Here is a 19,685-nt window from a genome sequence, read left to right on the forward strand (position 1 = left end):
TTCGTTCCGTACGAAGTAAGTCGAGTACTCCTGCAGCCTGATTACGAAGGTGTATAGGTCGAGGTTGCCGCGAAAGTTTCGTTAAGCCTTTGAAAATCCGCGGGATAGGAAACGCGCCACCGGAAGGAAGAAGCGAGCGGAGCCGCCGTCCATCGTCATGACGACGCGAGGATCGACCTACGACCTTTTATTCCACCTCACACATACAGCGTAAAAAGGCCATCCGACGATGCTCTTTCTATAGATATACGGACGGCCCATCCATCCATCCATCCATCCATCCATCCATCCATCCATCCATCCATCCATCCATCCGTCCGCGTATCGCGTATCTTTCGATTCAATTGACGAATCGATTTTTACATAAGTCCTCTGTCGCGTGTGTGCATTATTTTTATTATTATTATTATACCATTGGCGACGTCGTGAGCCGCTGAGTGCGTGTATCCGTACAGGTATGCTACACCTGCTGAGTTATAAAACTAACTACTTGTGCAACGGTATCGGTGGTTGTAACTTACGCATTTATAAGCATGTAAGGATAATGTGACGAAGGAAGGAAAGACTTGGAAGCTGAATTAATATGAACGCATCGGGTGTACAGTCTAGTCGAAAAGTTTAAGAAAGAAAAAATTTAGGTATGCAATGCGACGAGGGTGAAGTTAGTAACGTTACGGTAACGGTATAATGTGTTTGGGAAAATTGATTGCCTAGCATCTTTATAGAGAAGTCTGAAATTTAGTAAACCGTGAAGATAAACGAAACGTACTCTCATTTCGAAAAACCAACTTCTTATAAAAGTTGTTCTAAAATTGTTGAATGTGTGATAATTTTTCCCTGACGTTTCGTTTCGTTAACGTTTGAGTAATTTTAGCCTCATGTAACGCAGAGGTTTAGTATCAATCGCTCATAATTTCAAGTTGTGACAAATTTTGTTAGTAAACGGTCTTTATTGCAGGAGGATGAAAAAAATTCACAATGCGAAAAGCGGAAGCTCACTTTGTTCGTAAATGAATTCTCTACAAGTCACGCGACTGAATGGATTATTCATGGGATTGACATATCTCGAAATAAATCATTAGTTTATCAGGTGTATGTGCGGCAGTTCTTATTTACATCGATTTCACTCGTTTTTTAGGTTATAAAAACCGAATAGCTGAATAAGAATTCAAGTCTTCGCGATTCATCGACAATCCGTTGACCACGAAAACAAATTCTGATTTATTGAAATTGTTTATACGGATATATACTTGTTTCATTTTTGAACAAAAGTCAAAATACTACGATGTTTGAAAATTGTTGACGACCCAAATCTTTCTATGCAAATATACTCCTTTATACCCGACTCAACCATAAACGTAACTTTTTTGATTTCAAAAGCGGGACGAAAAGTGGCATATTTTTCCCTAAATCGAATTTTCGGGAAATATGAGAGATCATATTTCCCACAAATCCAAATCAGCGGGAAATACGAGGCCAATTTAAAAGTCCTAATTATCAAATAAATATTGCGGCCAGAGTTGAGTCGGAAATAAAGTCCTATATGTAACACAGGAATAAAAGTCGAAGTTATTTCCTTGTTACATAATGTACCGTTCTTCAGTTTCTTTGCATCGAAGAAACCTTGTTTTTATCTAATTGAACTCGATTAACGTCAGTTCTTCACTACATCCTTTTCGGCATCGTTTCGACTCGACTTTCTTTACCCTAAGCATCTCAATTATTAAGTCCCTAAAAATGGGCCTCTATGTATAAATTAACTCGGGTGATATTTCCTGACGCCAGCGGTTTCGGTGTACTTTCCCAAGAACGTTATCACATCGAACGCTTCTTCCTCTCCTTGTGCCTGTCAGATTATGAAAAACGTGACCAAGTTATGCGTCAGCTCGATTCTTCGAGTTCTCCGCGTTCTCCGCGTTCTCCGCGTTCTCCGACACACAGCAAAGCTCCAAGTCCAACCTTCCGCTAATTGCAGCCGTGGCTCGACTTTCGATAATCACCTTTGTAACCCCTGAGATCGCGTGCCCTCTAAACGCGACGAAGAATTCCCCATTTTCCGAGTCCTGCAGGATCAGCAGCAGGGGACCACCCAGAGGAGGACGAATTGTTTTATTCCCAAAGTGTCGTCGTCGTGGCGCATGGCGGCCAAGAGGGAGAAAATAAGGACAAGATGAACGGCGGAGAAACGGAGGGTGGAAAAAACGGGAGGATGTCTAGCTCTTTCATTGATACCGTATACACGCACGGACAAACGACAGGGTCACGAGCCGGTCAGTCCCAAGGTCATCGCAAAGAAAACAAAAAAAAAACTCCCGAAACTCAATCCTCCAATGTAATATCAAAGCGCGATGCGCGGAGAATTTTTTCGTTGGTTGCTATGGAGAAAAATTCGAAGGGAAAAAGCAGGGAGTCCCGGCTCCGTGTTGTATAATCGCATGATATATCGTATATATATATACACTAGGGTGGTTAATTTTTTAACGTTTTTTTCTGTTCTTACGTTTTAATGTGTCACTGGGAAAATTTGTGACAAATACTGGATACAAAAAATTGTCGTATAACCGTGAGGAGGTAGGAAAATATTTAGAGGTCGCCGCTTATCCTGGCCAAATTTAATCCTTCACGAATCAACAGCAAACCGCGCCTAACAATTTTGCAGTTGGCCGTTCTCCTCTTTTATACTAAAGATTAATCGTCTCGGAGAAATTTGGATAACAGTTTTTCTTACCGAAATAGGAGTATCTCATCACCTTAACCTCCGTATTTTGTTCTCGGTACTGATTTTTATGAACAATGATTAATTGAATCACGATACGAAAAAAATAATCCGCACAAATTTTCAACTTACATTTTATGACTTTTTGACTAGGTTTTTAGGTCGATTGAGAATGAAGAACGAGTCGGTTAAATGAAGTATCAGCGTAGCTTTATTTCGTACAAACATGTAACCTGTTGCGATGTGACAAAAAAAGAAAAGGTTACTCTCAGCAACCATACAACTTCCTTCCACCATAAAGCACGCACCCATAGCCGAGCAACGCCGTATTCCCGGCCCTCTACGTGAATTTTCATTCATTCACGTTGTAGAAAGTTTATTGAACTTTTCTTGATTAAGAATCTGCGCGAAGTACAGTCAGGTGAAAAATGTGTTGAACCAAGAACGTACATGTGATAAAAGAAAAATTTCGATAAGGTGTCTCTTCACCGAGGCTCGTCTAATTACATCTAAGGTAAAAGAAAGTCCCCGAGTCAAAACGGTTAACTTTATACAAGTCGTCTGACAATGAGTTAAATTTTGAATATAATGTTAATAAATTACTATATACATAGATAGGTGAATTAATTCATCGGTTATACAATAGACGTACTAATATTATACGTTCATATAATAATGTGATAAAATTGACACTCCGCGAACTTTTTATACGTATATAATATTATTATACTACTATCAAATTCCTCCGAGTTTATTGTATTACAAACGTGCGATATTTTCGAAATTCTTTCTTTATCAAATTCAATTTTATCATCCAGATACACGTCTACACGAGAAATACGAATGTGAAATCAACGTTTGTCAAGACCTTGTTCACAGCGTGCAATGACAATGATAATAACAACAATGACGACAACAACAATGATAATGTCAACAATGACAACAACAACGATAATAACAATATTGACGATGATGATGATAATCATAATAATGATAACGAGGGAATTTAGGTGAGACCTGTACAAGAGGCGAGGAGTTGCTGACGGCGTAGTCCGCCTATAGTCATAGACTTAAGCTCACCCCCTGCAAGTTTCTCACCCCTCTGTACGGGGGCCCCGCCTAGCCGATTGGTCGATGAAACCCCGCGGATGAGATGATATACCTGCTATCTACAAAGATAACGCGTATCTCTACACACGCTTTTTACAGAGTTATGTTCACCTATACATATGTAATACGTAAATTCCCGCGAGCATAATTTACACAGATATTATCCAGCGGCATGCAAGTTCGGTGCAGTTTTTAATACGAAGTGTAATAAAATACTACACGATATTGAAGTCAGTGATCTGGGGAAAAATATAAATATTCTGAGGCTGTTCTGGGTACGCAGATTTTCAAGTGTGTATGAAATTCTTAAACTACGAAATAAATACGTACATTGTACATACGTGAATTAAACATTCTTTAAAAGACAACGACAGAATTGACATTCGATGAAACGCGATCCTGCGGTTGCGCAAATGATAGTCAGTAATGTGGAGGATTGCTCGTTTATGGATCAGTTGCAAGTGGGTGTATGTGAAAAAAAAAAACTGTATTACACGCATGACTAGTTGCTTCACCTTGAAATGCAGAGTTGGAATATAGCGAGCACCCTTTCGTACCGCTGTGCGTATACACTATATTTACACTGGTATAATGGCTTAAGGCCAATTTGTCGAATTTTCGTGACTCGAATAATGCCTGGAATTCACGCCCGCCGTTTGAATTTCATAGATTTGTTTCAGAAGAGCGTACAGGGTAAGTTAAAAGTATACGGCTTACATGCGGATCGATTTGATAAATAGAATTAGTCCCTAATACGTGCTTAATTTTAAGGGAAACAATCGGTGACATTCACTTGACATTGCGAAGTAATCTGATAATGAAAGAAAGTAAGAGAGAGAAGAAAAAGAACGCGCTTCTCTCTCCTGAAGGTTTGCCAAAACTTGAGTCGAATAAATAGGAAAATAATAATAACAATACCGAATCATTTTCTTTGGATGTAACGTAGAGAGTGAATTCCTAACGACTGCACGCTCTGCCGTATGATAAAATTTAATGCGTATGCGCTGCAAACCGGTAGCAATTGTTTACCAGGGCGACCAACTGTCTCTAACCTAAAAAATTTTGACAGTCACGAATCGAACGCAACTGCCACCGAAAACTGTCAAAATTTTTCACGTTACAATTCAGTGTTGCACGACATCTATCGATATTTACTCATATCGATAACTAGAGGTCAAAATATCGATATTTTACGTCCTCGATAATCCGTATAGTACCGATACTTTTACTGCAATACCAAAAAGAATGTATCAAAATTCTACCTCTCAAAAAATAAACTGAGAATAATTCGATTTTAAAACAAACCTGAAATAATAATATTAAATGGAGTTTTCTACCCCAAGTGTATCGTTGTAGGATAAATTCAATTATCGAGTTATTGTAAATTCTATTTAGCCAACGATATGAAACTTTGTGTACGGTAAAATGTTATACAGGCTAAATAATTCTAACGCCAAAATAAGTCTCAAATACATAACTGAAACTAAAGCAGACGTGTAGCTCTTATTCCAAGTAATATATTTTCGTCGATATTTTGGATATCGATGTTTGAGCAGCAATACATTGACACATCGATATCGAAGAACGCGATACATATCGATATGAGACATCGATGTTTCAGAGAATATCGTGCAACACTATACGTTACATACATCGCGGCGAACTGCCGTCTGAATTAATTACGGTTGGTCCCCCTGACGAACAATCTCCTCTCGAATTACAGCGCGTGCGCATTGAATTCCAGCAGACGACGGAGCATGCAGTCGTTAGGAATTCACTCGGTATCTAACACGCTAAGAGTTCTGTGAAAAATATAACAGGTCAAATTGTCTCGTTGAATTTTGCGGAATTGAGGAGTAGATATTGCACGCTGCTATTACACAACCGTAAATTTTGCTGTGATGCGACATATTATGTACTATAATTGCGTATCGCTATCTCGCGTTCGTTACAGGTAACCATAGGTATATAGAGGCGATTAAAAGATAGGAAGAGGAGGGGTGGTGTTTTGTTTCACGATATAATAATTTCCACCTGATCCCTCGATTGCACGGCGATCGCGTTGAAAGACGGATTACGGCGTCGGCGATACATATCTTTATCATAATCATGGCTTGGCTGCGGCGTACTTTACATTTTCTTTTTTTCTTCTTTTCTTCTTCACATGTATATATTAGGCATATAATTCATTGTCCATGTAATTACACAAAGGTCTTTTTCTTCTTGTAACATACCGTTTTTCTGCCGTGCAAATCGAACGAAAGTTATACCGCGTTGGCTTCCATTAAAGAAGAAAAAAAAAAAAAGAAGAGAGAGAAACACAAAACACGCCGTATAATACTTTAACTTTGGTCTATATGCGTATTACGACAACGCCGTTGTAACTCATTCGACACGTTTCTAACAAGTTTTATAACACGTGTAGTTTGTAGATGCCAGGGTTGTTGAAAACTTTTCATTTTCAACTCGTTGACATTTTATAAATGCACTCATAAAAAGTACAGGTAGAAAATTTTCGTAATACCTTTTAATTGAATTTTCTCTCGCTCTCTCTCTCTCTCTCTCTCTTCAATGCGATGAATATATTTATACCATATAACGTCTGTATTATAACAGGCATATAGTTATTATAGGATGTTGCTGTATGATAAATAATGTTTAATTATTCCCACAAGTTAATATAAAATAATTAACGTTCCATTAATTTTCCCCCCTCAATTATAGTCGATATATATTATTATTATTACCGCGCGACACTCTCAACTATAATATCCTTTCACTGCATCCACATGTTCCGTTATTTACAAGGAATTTGCGAACATACGTATTACAGGCATGAAAAAACGAAATGGCACGTCTTGTGGGCGAAATTCAAGCTCATACCCCGCTGCAGGTACATGGAATCGATACAGGTATACCACTAATGCATTTACCGGTAATGTATTAATGTATGTACATATAATCATCCATGTCTATACTTACACTTGACACATATATATACACGTATGCATAATTAACCGAGTCCAACGACTTATTTTACTGCAGGAATAGAAGTTAGGTGTGAGGTATATATATATATATATATATATATATAATATATATAAGTAAATAAGTTCTTAAATTACGCAACTTCGCTGATTACCGGCAGCCGATTATACGCACTTGACTGTTGTAACTTTTTTTACAGTGCAAATTTAAATGCACTCACACTCAATGTATAAGAATAATTAATTCTGCCTTTCGCCTGTTAGTGAGTTTACAATCCGACAAATCGACGGAGCTGAAAACTCGGATCAATGACAATTGTGACCGATCTTATAAATCAGGCGATGCGTAAAACATTGCGAAAAATAATTTCATACGTTTATGATTCAAATCGCCGGGGGCATGTTGACGTGATTCTTTTTTCCTTTTCTTCTTATACACATCGACTCGCGAAAAAGATATTTTATCGATAAATTCCGTGTGAAAATTGCCTTTCGATACTCGCCTCGAAATTGATGTACCCGCAAAGGATATAAAACGCGAATGGAGGTGTTGGGTGCTAGCTACACATTTGCATACATGTACGAATATCGTACATTCAGCGTATGTACATTGTATTAAAGGTACGCATGTACGTGTAAGATTTAAACGAGCTGTTCGTCGGGCGTAAAATTTGACGGAGAGACAAATTTTACACGTTGTATTTTTATTACCTTTGTTTCAACGTGACTTGCTTCTCTTTGCTTTGTATTTTTTTTTTTATATTTATTCACCGTCATTATTATAATTATTATTACTATATCCTTGTTACTCCGCATATATTCATCCATTGCTCGAACCATATCAAGCGGAAAATCTTCGAAGGTATGTATACATATATACATACAAGTGTTTATAAATAGTCACTTGGCAATTGGAGAAGATATTTTTTTTTTTAATTATAATCGTTTAAATATGAAAATAAAAACGGTTAACGGAACACAAATTTCGTCTCCGTTTTATTTGACACTTAATCGAAATATTTGTGAAAGGATTTTTTTTCTCGCAACTGTGATAAATCTCTATGCACTTCACCGAGGAGCTGCTTTTTCGGTCACCGGACAAGTAAAATTCGTACGCGGTCTGTGAAGATATATTTTTATCACCAGCTAGCCAGCTACCAGCATGTGTTTGTTTTGACAAGACATTGAAATTATCTCTAATCTTGATTCTTCTCGAGAGAATTCCACCGCTCAGACTTTGTCTGTCAATGTGGTCAAGTTATGTTCACTTCACGGTTTCTACGCAAGTTTCTAAATGGAATAAAATGATAATTGCGATACGTCAGTAATCGATTCTGTGATTATTACATTAAATTCTCTGAAATTCCACTGTATATACGTGTAAGAATCATCGTTGCAACATCAAGAATCGCAAACATTATCATAAAATTACGATGTTTTTCGATAACAACTTATGCGGTTATGCAAATGAAAGTATCTTGTCTCAAAATTAGCAGAGTTCATTGTATTGATCTTTTTCCTTTTTTTTTTTTTTTCACTCCTGTTTTTTAATCACAAATCAGGTTGATGGATCGAGAATGTATTGTACATAAAACGGGATGGACTATAGTGGAAAAAAACTGGCTCGTAGAGTGTACGATAATCTTCAAATCTATAGATCGGGTCTCTCGTGTAACTTAAAAAACGTGTGCACTGTATATGTAATATATATTCTTGTTTTCCACGACTAATTTGTATTCGAATAAAAAAAAAAACCACTTAATCAGATTTTTAGGTACAGAAAGGAATGTCACGTATACACCGAAAATAAGTAAGAAAATAATATCTAAGAGAGCTGACATTGTTTTTCTCTCTCCTGCAATGGGTTATTTGCTTTTTTTTCAATTCGGTCATTTCTTACACCATTCCTTAATTTCGATATACACGTGTACCTAATAGAGTGAAAAAAACAAACAACAATTGCTCGCCGGTGCGAATCGCGTGTGAAAACACTAGAACGTACGGTACACGTAATAATAGTAATTGGAACAATAATAAAGTAATTGTTATGGTCGCCTCCGTGCAATGCAAGAGCAACCGCGCGGCTACTGAAAAGAGGTTACGCAATCCATCGCTGCTGCAGAATAGTGTGTATATACCTATATAATACGAGTTGTACGAAAGCAAGTTGTGTAGGTATGCTTATTGACACATATCTAATGCGTAAATATGTGTATATAATATTAAAGACTGGGCGATTGAATTCGCGAGAAAGAAAGAAGGAAAGAAAAAAAGGTTACAATTGCAGACAACTGACATACCATACGGTTATTATGACAGGCACAACACAATCACCGCCTAGGAATTCCATCATGCGTGTACACGTGCATACCGACATGTACGGCACATCTCATTGCGGGTTGAAAAACTTTCACCACGGCGCTAAGGAATTGAACTCAATTAAACTCAATTCCGTTCTTTCGGGGAATAAAAATTGTAAGTTTGTGGGTATTTATTCCACTGTAATGTGTAAATTACAAAGTGGATAGATATACTGTACGCGTGCGTGGTATACGATTGTCCGCATGTGTGTAACTTGATTGTCGCCCAGGCTTGGCAATTGAGCCTGCATGCATATATCTACTAATTGTTATTGCGGAGGGTCTCGAGATGCGGGTGGCGGGTGAACGAGTCAGTTTTAATTGCTCTCGGAACGATCGTCGCCGCTTGAACTACGCCGACGCTTGTCGTCGCTTCGTGGGAAAGATCGCGCTCGTTTGTCATTGCTATACGGAACTATAATACGTACGCGCTGATTAATTAACGTTCTTCGTGCCAATACAGAATCGCCTCCGTCGAAGTCATGTGTAAACAAACGAAACGAAAAGAGCGATGCACCGTAGAAATTTCATGAAGCTGAAGCTAGCGGTCAGAGTTTAGCTTTATCCTCTTCATTCTGTAAAAGTATTGGGTGCTACAAAGTGTTGCAAAAAATTTTGATTTTCGGTCTTCGCTACCTTATTTGAATGAACATTAGAACGTTTTGCTCCTAATTCTGGCTGCTAGCTTCAGCTTTGTCGAGTTTTCAACTCTTTCCGTTGTCGTTCGTCTACTTCGTATATAGGAAAAAAACAGGGGGAGTTTGCTCGGTCGGTAAGGGTAGGCGTACTACATGACCTTAATGCACGTTATCCAAGCCATCCACCGGTGGGCTGGACAACCTCAATCAATCTCCATTGTTTGCTATTTTCATCGTTTTTGGACATTTGCCGAGAGCCGTACGAACTTTATTCCAAGTATTGGGATTGTCACTTTACAATGCGTCATCTGATGGAAAAAAATCAAAACTAATCCAACCAGGCTGACAGCTGAACTTTGGCCGTGTTTTTTCGCGTGTGGATGGTAGAACAGGTGCATAGATTACTGATTATGGTTAATTAATTTATGTGACACGAGTAATTCGAAACACCAAAAATTACGATTTGCCTCCATTAATATTAAAAACTTGGGTTATCTGGTGATGAAATGGCGCCGACAAACATGCTCTGACGTCACGAGGACATTCGCCAATAATGCTCTGCACAGTGCAAGCTGCAGATTTCACTCATTGACTGCACAGAACTAATTCAAAGTCAAATTGATTCCAGTCGCCTGAAAATATTCCTTACGTCCAAAGTCAGTAAACGTGACCATGTTATATGCCATCCGTAGCTCTTGACGGTCTCATACGTCATCGATTTACAAACGATAGTAGGTAAAATTTGACCGCAATGCATAATTGACTTGTATTCTCATCGAATAATTATCAATTATATACAGTCAACGGAGGAGATGAACTATTCAGGCATAATCACGTCACGACCGTTTTAAAAGTAACAGTTTTTACGAGAATCTATCGCATTCTTTGCTAAACCTTTGAACCGATTTGGAATTTATCATAAAATAATGGTGCTATTGTCGGAAAGTGCGCTCTGGTCAGCTAGGGCTGAATAAATATCGTGCAGATTTGTAATTCTCTTATTACGCCGCGAGGCGGGCTTTGAGTTGATATTTTGCAAATTATTCGATTATTAAATCATGTGATATTTATCGGTTGTTGCTGACCAGAGCGAATATTCTTACATCAAAAGGATCACGTCGCAAAAGATTTCAAATAGAATCGATGTTTTACGAAAGAATAATTTGAAATGGATTCCCGTAAAAGTACTTGATAAACCAACCGCGTGTAATGTCACATATTTTGACTAGTATCAAAGCCTACGTATCACTGACACAAAAATGCCGCAGTCAGCGCGATTCTATGTGAAATGCCGAATACAAGTACCCAAAAAAATTAATTTTACGCAAGAATTATGCCAAGAAATGTATTTCCATACTCGAATTACTATTTATTGCAGAAATACATTTCCTCCAGTTATTTTCGCATGAAATGCAGAAGTTTTTGGACAGTTTTGTTTCGCATTGCGTGCAGATAATTACACTGGCTGCGGCATTTTTGCATCATTGCTGTATAGGCTTTGACAATAGAGAAAATAAGTAATTCATTTTACTCAGTCACTAAAGACTAATTACAGCAGCCTCTCAATCGTCTTCGTTACACCGGTTTCAGGTACGTGCAATTTGAAAATTTCTCCACTTGCTAACTTCCGTATAATCGAATGTAGTCAAATATTGGAATGATTGTGGTCGGCATCTTCAGGCGATTCGGTGCCAAGTGCAAGGGTTGTTTGTGCACGACGTTATCTGCAAGAAGACTTTCGCTTTTTGTAATCTCAAACCTGAGAATCAACGCGCTCGTGTAAACACAAAGCCAATGAAAATAGTGCATTCGTAAAGCTCTGATCAGCTGCTGCGACGACGCACATTGTGGCAGCGTGCCGCAGGTCGCTCGTTGTAACGCGACGTTGATAAACATAGATTTGGTCCGTCGGGCTGGCAGAATGCCACCGGGAAGTTGCAGTCTCGAAACTCGTCTCGTCACCGCCCCCGACTTTCGTCGTCGTCGTCGTCGTCGTGTTTACCTTCATGCAAGATCGGCCCTGTTCGACTTCCTGCAAGTCTGGTAGCGTGGCTAGACTCTGCGCCGAATGCTGGCGGGCAGATTCCGACACGTAATGCTTACGCTTTTTAGAATATTATGACGCGCGGATCTGGTTTCGCAAGGTCGAAAAAAGATGAAACGAAATTATTGCGGTGCTCTCGCCCCGTTATCGACCCGATTAACCCGGGTCAATTAACTGATCAACGGTCTTCTTCTTCACTGAAATGTCAAACAATTTGTACGATCGGATTATTTTCGGTTCTCAACGGTTTTATTTCAGAGGTTTGGGTATTGGTAAAACGCGTTGCGGGTGGGTGAAACCATAAAAACACGATGTTGCAAACGGCGTGCAGTCTTTCGATTCCGTGCAACGCGAAATAAACAACTCTGATATAAATCCCACGACACGAAACCTGCACGAGACTGCGTCAAGTCTCGGAGATCGAACGTCGATCACACAATTCAAATTTTTTTATAAATCCTTAAAATTCGGATTTGAAACGATCAACCAACTTATAACAAGCAAACCTAAAATGACGTTCTCATAACCAAATAACAAGCGTACGCAAGACTTTTACAGTTCTCACAGCATCGTTCCAACTCTCATGCGGCAGCGGCTCGATTTCAAAGAGAACCTTTCGCACTTTTCACCACCCAAGCAAAGGTGGCGGAAAAGGAGAAGGACCGAGGGCTGAGTTATCGATCATCGGCTCAGGCGTTATTACTCCATAGGTACATGTACCATCCACTGGCAAAACCATGGAGTACGAACGCGTTCCCGACCACGCGGCGCAAGTCGCACAGGTACGTCTCGTATTACGTAGGTATACGTACGATGTGAGTACCTGTAAGCTTGCGGTAACTCCTAGACGGTTCTCGCGTGTAATCGCACGTACGGAGCGGGTTTAAGCTTTGAAATCGGAGCGCCGTGCCCAGATATTATTCAAACCTAAAAATACAACGAACTGGGGTCTCCCACAACTCTGATCGCAACGCCGTCCAGGCGGCGGGATGTCAGCTTCTCCTGGCTGGTTTACAATAACTCGGAAAAAGTTCCATCTCCGACCACCTCGATGACGACTCGTTTGCGCCCATGCATGCATGTATACATACTTAACGTCTATGTACACGCACGTTATTTACATACATGTATACACAGAGTGTACCGCAGTCCAGCGGTTACAACACGTGCACAGGCAGCATCATTCTGCAATCGCATCACACCCGTTGCTTTACACGCTGTTATCAAGCAGACGCGGATGCCACTGACTATAGACTGTACAATAACGCGTGATTACGCAGGTCTGCAAAAAAATATTTTTCTTCAGCTGCACGAGATGTTTTTGGTAGATTTTACGTTTTCGAGTCTACTGAATCCAAAAATCACTTCCATTCCCCTTCGTCACGTACAATGTTTTTGCAAAACACAGGGTGTTAGTTCAAGAAATAACCTGACGCGATGGAACTTTTTGAGTACTTTTCCCGGTTTCAGTGAGTGAAAATCTAAACGAAACAGTACAGAAAACGTGTGCTGTTCTTTGGTTGCAGACCTGTGTTACTTGTATTTTCCTCGTTCACCGTATCGCAGAACGGTCGAGCGGTAGTCCGATCGGCTGAATTGGGCGGTAAAAATCCCAAAACTGTGCTGCGAGACATCGCAAAGTGCACACAGATTATAGATTCTGAGAGACCCGATTCTCGCTGTAGTTTGTTCATCACACCTACCTCATAATCCCTGTTTCTACGATACACAAGCGTATCGATCGTCGTTGGGGTCCACCTATACACGCAAGGCGATACGATGCAGGAGCGAAGGATAGGAGTAAAGTACGAGCTTTATAAAAGACGGTCTTGAAACTCCGCGCAATGTTTACATTGCGGAGCGTCTCCGCCACCTCGATCTGTACCGTCGGGTGATTTGCGGTTTCTTTTCTTTTGTTTTTTTTTTGTTTTTTTTTTTAACTGCCAATCGATTACTCACCGAAACTCACATCGATAGAAACGGGTTCCTTGGGTGGAGGCGCGCTGGTCGCCGGCGTAACCGTGAATCGTTCCGGCATATCGAGGTCCTGTCGATGGTCCTCCTCTTCTTCTTCTTCTTCTTCTTCTTCTTCTTGTTCTTCTTCCTGCTCCTCCTTTTCGACGACTCCGCACTCACTTCCGTTTCCACTTACGGCTATGTATTGTTTGTATGCCCTACTCCGCGTCGTCGGGGTACCGCGTTCTTTGTACGACAGGAAAACTCTTCTACGGGATTATCACGCGTACTGTGCCCGACACAGTGAAACGTCGAACGTTTTCGCAACGACTGTATACTGCGTATAATACTCCGCGGTCGCTATCGGACTCCCTCCTTGGTCCGCGAATCGAGCCTAACTAACGAGCTTCCTCGACGCGTAAGGAGGAGGTGTTTGTAGTTTAAACGAAAAAATCTCCCGCACTTTCCTCCTACCACCTAATCCCCCTCCCGCCGCTCTCCCCTTTCCCTCCCTTCGCTCACTGCCACTTGCGTTAGCGCCCGCTCCGCTTTTGTCTCTTTCTTTCAAGAATTATTAAGCCGTTTGCAATGCCGGTTAGCAGTGTAACGCAACGCTCGAGCACGCGGCGCTATCAGTATTTAGTAGTAACGCGAGATTGCTGATAGTCGGAATCTCTTCTCGCGAATACGCGTCTAACCCGACGTAATAATTTCCCCGGTATATGTATTATCGTTAGAAGAACCGCAAAGATCTGCGACCCTGCGAGTAGTAGCTGATTGACGACAGAGGTTCCTCTTCCTCTTGGGTTGCCGACACTCGGGACGCCACGCGACACGCGCCGCACTCGTAACCGTGGCTTCCTTTATTCTAGTCGCCAATAATACACGTGCGCAATGACGGCAACACACGTTAACTGCAAGCAGACGAATACGCGCCTTGTGCGTGTCATACATGAGACTCCAGGGGTTTCCATGCCGATCGTTGTTGCATTGCACGCGCGTTACGCACCAACCGTACACTCTCATATTCATCCGCGTGCGTCGTCGCCGGCGTGTGTTTCTCGTTTCTTTGCACGCTATGCATGTGCGCGTACATTGCACATACATACATACGTAACACACGCCTACGCTTGCATGTGTGACCGACGCACGAGAGGTGCTTCACCCACCCGTCGGCCGTCGCACGCGTCCTGAGCGTCCTGGTATATCCAAAGGTGGCGAAACAGTTGTAAGCAGCTAACTGCAGCTTTTTCCGTTCCGTGTTTCCAGCCGCGATATGTAGGTGGCGGTAAAGCTCGGTCTTACCCGTCTTACCTTACCTTACCTGCAGCCTTCGTTGCTTACCCGGTTACTTACCACGAATGTCGTCGCGCGTGGTTCGTCCAGGTGGTTTGCAAGTAAAAATATGAAATTTTCAACATCTTATTTTCATATTCATTCATAATGTAAAGATCGTTTTATAATTTCTTGTGCCAGTCATGCTATTACTTCCATCTAAGAATAGATTGTGAAATCTTCGGCAGTTTTCATTTGTAACACGGTATGTCACCATCTAAAGTGTATCATCAATCACACTGATCGCGAGCTCCGATTATCTCATATTGAAAGCATGAAATTCAACCGCATGGTGAAACCCATGGTAAAACCGTCAATTGTTTTCCAACAGACCGAATGTCGTTCGTTACAATTTTTTACGTACGGACCCAAACGGTGGCGACGAAGGTTTCCACATCGGCAAATCTGAAATTTTGGTAACAGTCTCATTGTCAGCTAGACGAACGTTTGATTTGCGAAAAATTTCCATCAAAACAGACAACACGTGCGTCTACTTCCCAGCAATATTCGAACACGACTGATTGCGAGCCGGTTGTGCGCGCGTCGAATTCGAACTTGGCGTCGCTGACGTCACTAACGTCACGCAATGGCCGTCCACGAAACGTGAGCGGAGACTTCGAGTGTGTGGCGGTGCGGCAAGGCTAGCTCAGAGAGTGGTGATTGCGCGAGGGACTGTCCATCGCGGAAAAGTTTTCTTTACAAGCTGTTTAAAAAAAATTCGTCAAGCTGTGGACCCAGCCGCAAACAATGGGCTCGAAAAAGCACAAAAAACACAAACGGGAACGAATCGAAGGTAACAGTGAATCACGTGATTATTGTCACTCGTTCTTTTGCGCATCCGTACGCCTCTGCAGTACCGCTACTCGTAACCAGATTGTTTACTTTTCTCTCCTGCTGTCATTTCGCATCTTTCGTATCGATAATCGCAGACAACGCTGGCCGCCGGATGCCGCACAATTTCTATCGCTTCATTATCACAGCTTCCGATTAATAACGGTCTATAATAACGATAATAGAATATTGACGTTGTTTCTTGAAAATAAAAAGGGCGGCCGCTCTGTCAGAAGCATTTTTCGCAATCGGGAATCGTCACGTTTCACACGCTCAAGGTGTTTCCCGTGCTCGATTAGATTTTCTGGAATCGCGCGTCACTTGTTTATTTCTAGGATACATGCTTCGTTTGACGATCGACTGAATTTTCTCGCAAATTTATATTTACTTGAGAGAGGATAGAGAAGATTAAGTATTGATTATTTGTTTTACACAGAGGGGCATTACTCGACCCCAGATAGACCTCCGGCCTTGAAGCTGATATTGAAGGTCGGTGGGAGCAGCGGGACTCCTGAACATGCGGCAGATTCGCCTCATCACTCGTCGATACTTCAGCAGCACTATCAGCAGCAACTTGGTGTTAATTATTCCGTGACCCAGGGCGAATCTGAGTACGATCGTTACATGGGTCACAAAAAGTTGAAGAAGAAAAAGAAGAAGAAGGACAAACGGCATAAGCATCATCATAAGGAGAAAAAGAGACGGAGGGAGGAATCCAGCCAGGAGTCTGTCGGAGAAGACAGTCTCCTGGAACCACCTAAAAAAATATCTGCCATTATGCCTCAAAATCAACAGCTTATGCCCCCCAGGCCACCCGAGATCGAAAACAGAGTAGGCGTATTGGCCTCAAGCTCACTTTCTCCCCATCGTGAACCTAGAACCTGTGTTCTAAGAAAAATAGCTGAGAGAACTCCGCTTCAGAGGCTACTGGAACACCTGCTTAGGTCGATGGAGAAACGAGATCCCCAGCAGTTCTTTGCTTGGCCGGTAACGGATAATATTGCGCCTGGATATTCTCAAATAATAACAAATCCAATGGACTTCAGCACAATAAAGCAGAAGATTGACGACGGAAATTATCAGAATTTGAATGAATTTATAAACGATTTCAAACTGATGTGCAGTAATGCTACTACTTATAATCACCAGGACACAATTTACTACAAGGCAGCCAAGAAGCTTCTTCACGTCGGCCTCAAAATGGTTACTCCCGAGAAGCTCAGGCAGCTCAGATCCGTTCTTACCTACATGTCAGATATTACTAAGGAGGAACTTGGGTTCGAGCTCGGCGCAGAGGATCCGAATAATCCTGACGTCATGGTGACAGAAGAGCAGATTGAGAAGGAGAGGGAACAGGAGGAGAGAAACGAAGAGGCGGAAGAACTGAGGAAAGAAAACCAGCGGAAGTTGCGGTTGGCAAATTTGGGTAGGTACGAAGCGATCCCGGACGACTTGACACCCGATGAGATCCTTAAACAGGCGCAAAGTGCAGCTAAACATGCCGCAGAAAAACTTAGCTTCAAACGAGTCAATTCTAAGATGGGCTTTCTACGCCAGAAGAAGGATGGAACTACAAGTCTGCAGATTTTGGTTCCTGGGGACGGTGTTATACCCGGCACAAACCAGAGGCCTGTTTCCTTAGGACAATTAATTGGAAAGTTGAGCCATGGAACTGGCTCGCTGGCTGGTTTCAGAGAAGACAGACGCAATATGTCAAAACCAGCAAAACCGCTATACTACGGAGCCTTCGGCTCCTACGCTCCCAGCTATGACTCGACTTTTGCCAATCTTACCAAGGAAGAGACAGATTTGGTGTTCCAGACGTACGGAGATGAAACTGCGGTTCAGTACGCAGAGTCTATTTTAGATTTTGCCAAGGACTGTGACTATACCTTGACCATGGTTGACAATTTGCTCGATTTGTTGACCAATGGGGATCACAAGAAAACTAAGAAATTTTTGGAGGAAAAGCGCAGGCTTCGAGAAGAGGAAGAAAAAATAAAACACCTCCTTGAAAAGCCAGCACAGGATGGGAAAGGAGCAGAATTTTCAGCGGATAAGGTTAAAGTTGACCTTGACCAACTAAAGAGCCTGGCTGACCTTGGCATTGATATAGATTTCTTGAATAATATAGGTAATGAAATTCATGTTACATATAAGATACTGACCCTTTTTGAGGTCTTCCGAAATTCATGTTATATATGACATATTGACCTTTTTATAAATTTGAAGTACTATATTGTGATATTTATAAATTTATCTTGATGTCTCTTCTTCGGTTATTGCGTTCAAACATTGTCAGTAATTTGATATGTTACGACGCACCAAGATTAAAAGACCATTTGGTACTATCAGCCACAGACTGCAGTCAAAAGTCATCAAAACCTTAAGGTGACCCGTGCCCAAAATATGGGGTTATCTCCTGCAGTGTTATCACTTAGGCAACCCGAGTTGGCCATAATTTCATACTAGCTCTGCTATTACTAATATTTCTGTATTTTTTACTGCCATGAAATTTACTCTACAACTATTTTTCATCCCCGTGTAGCAAAAAGTTTTCACCGAGCCACTGAATTCCATTTTACTCTGAACGTATTTTACTCCCCAGGAGAATTTGTATTATTTTGATCCCAAATGCATTTTATCACTATTGTCTAATCAATGTTCTTTATTTCTTTTCATATTTGGAACAGAAGAAGAAACTAAAACGACTGAGGAACGAGCGGCGCTCCAAAGTGAATTGGACGATACGACACAGCTCCTGGGTCGTTTGCGTCAAGTGCAGCATGACAGACTGTCTGCTCAGCCACCAGCGCACCTGTCAAACGTCCCAAAGGCGCAAGAGACAGAAACAAGTCTGGCAGAAAAGATCACAGAGAATCTGACTGAGATTGCCAAGAAGCTTCCACCCTCTGCTATTGCTCCAGTAGACGGTCTTCGGCGGGCGATGGGAATCGCCCCGATTTCACGACCGACTTCTGCCCCTGGAGCCGTTCCGGCAGCTGTCACTATCCCCCGACCAATTCCAGGAGTAGTTTCCAGCAGCGGTAATGTTCCTCAGCCGGAGCCGATGGAGGTCGTCGATACTATTGTTCCTTCACCGCCGTTGCCACTGGGAAATCAGAGTCTCAGTCAATCTCTGAATATAACGAGCTCAGGACAGACATCTTCCATGCAAGTTCAAATCGGAGAAATTCCTCCGCAGGATCAGACTCAGACTCAAGTGAGCGGAACTGGTAGCGGAGCTAACGGAGGACTCCTTGCTACGCAAGAAAATTCATCCGGAGTTCCTGACCTGGAATCAGAACTTAGAGAGTTCCTGGAAAGCGATCCTACTTTGGGACACTCACCACTCCACGACGACAAGACTCTTGAGGATATTCTGTCAGAGTCGTAGCCCCAGTGCAATGCTCTTGCATGACTAATTATGGTTTATCAAACTCAATGCAAAAATTCAGAACGTACAATGTTGAAAATACCTAATAAATAGTTTATATCTAACTTATATTTTCGTATCGGATATCTGTTTGCCATTAATCGTTCGATTTAATATATTCAAAGCAAATCAGCGAATCTGGAAAACCAGGGAAATTGGTAAATTTCAGGAATATCATCAAAGATGTTGACACCTTCAAAACAAGTCATTATCGTTTGACAAATACACGTACCCTCGTTACTATTCACAATACATATTAAATCTAAACAAGG

At 41.4% G+C, this 19,685-nt stretch overlaps 2 protein-coding genes across 3 annotated transcripts in view; one reads left to right on the forward strand and one right to left on the reverse strand.

Moving 5' to 3' along the window:
* LOC107224865 (solute carrier family 12 member 4) overlaps positions 1 to 14,277 on the reverse strand; it is a 77,503-nt gene extending 63,226 nt beyond the window's left edge. The window contains exon 1 of one of the 2 annotated variants that reach the window (XM_046741810.1): positions 13,815 to 14,277. In XM_046741810.1, coding sequence (XP_046597766.1) covers positions 13,815 to 13,893 — 79 coding nt within the window. In that variant the 5' untranslated portion in view covers positions 13,894 to 14,277. The remainder of the gene's footprint in view (positions 1 to 13,814) is intronic. The other variant, XM_015665088.2, reaches the window with a different exon arrangement.
* A 1,440-nt stretch (positions 14,278 to 15,717) lies between these two features.
* Positions 15,718 to 19,482, forward strand: LOC107224881 (bromodomain-containing protein 7). The gene is made up of 3 exons (XM_015665116.2): positions 15,718 to 15,939; positions 16,414 to 18,111; positions 18,671 to 19,482. Exons 1-3 carry the CDS (start codon positions 15,894 to 15,896, stop codon positions 19,372 to 19,374), a joined length of 2,448 nt encoding a protein of 815 aa, XP_015520602.2. The 5' UTR covers positions 15,718 to 15,893; the 3' UTR covers positions 19,375 to 19,482.
* Positions 19,483 to 19,685: the final 203 nt, after the last annotated feature.

Source organism: Neodiprion lecontei, chromosome 1, assembly GCF_021901455.1.
Source record: "Neodiprion lecontei isolate iyNeoLeco1 chromosome 1, iyNeoLeco1.1, whole genome shotgun sequence".
NCBI lineage: Eukaryota > Metazoa > Arthropoda > Insecta > Hymenoptera > Diprionidae > Neodiprion > Neodiprion lecontei.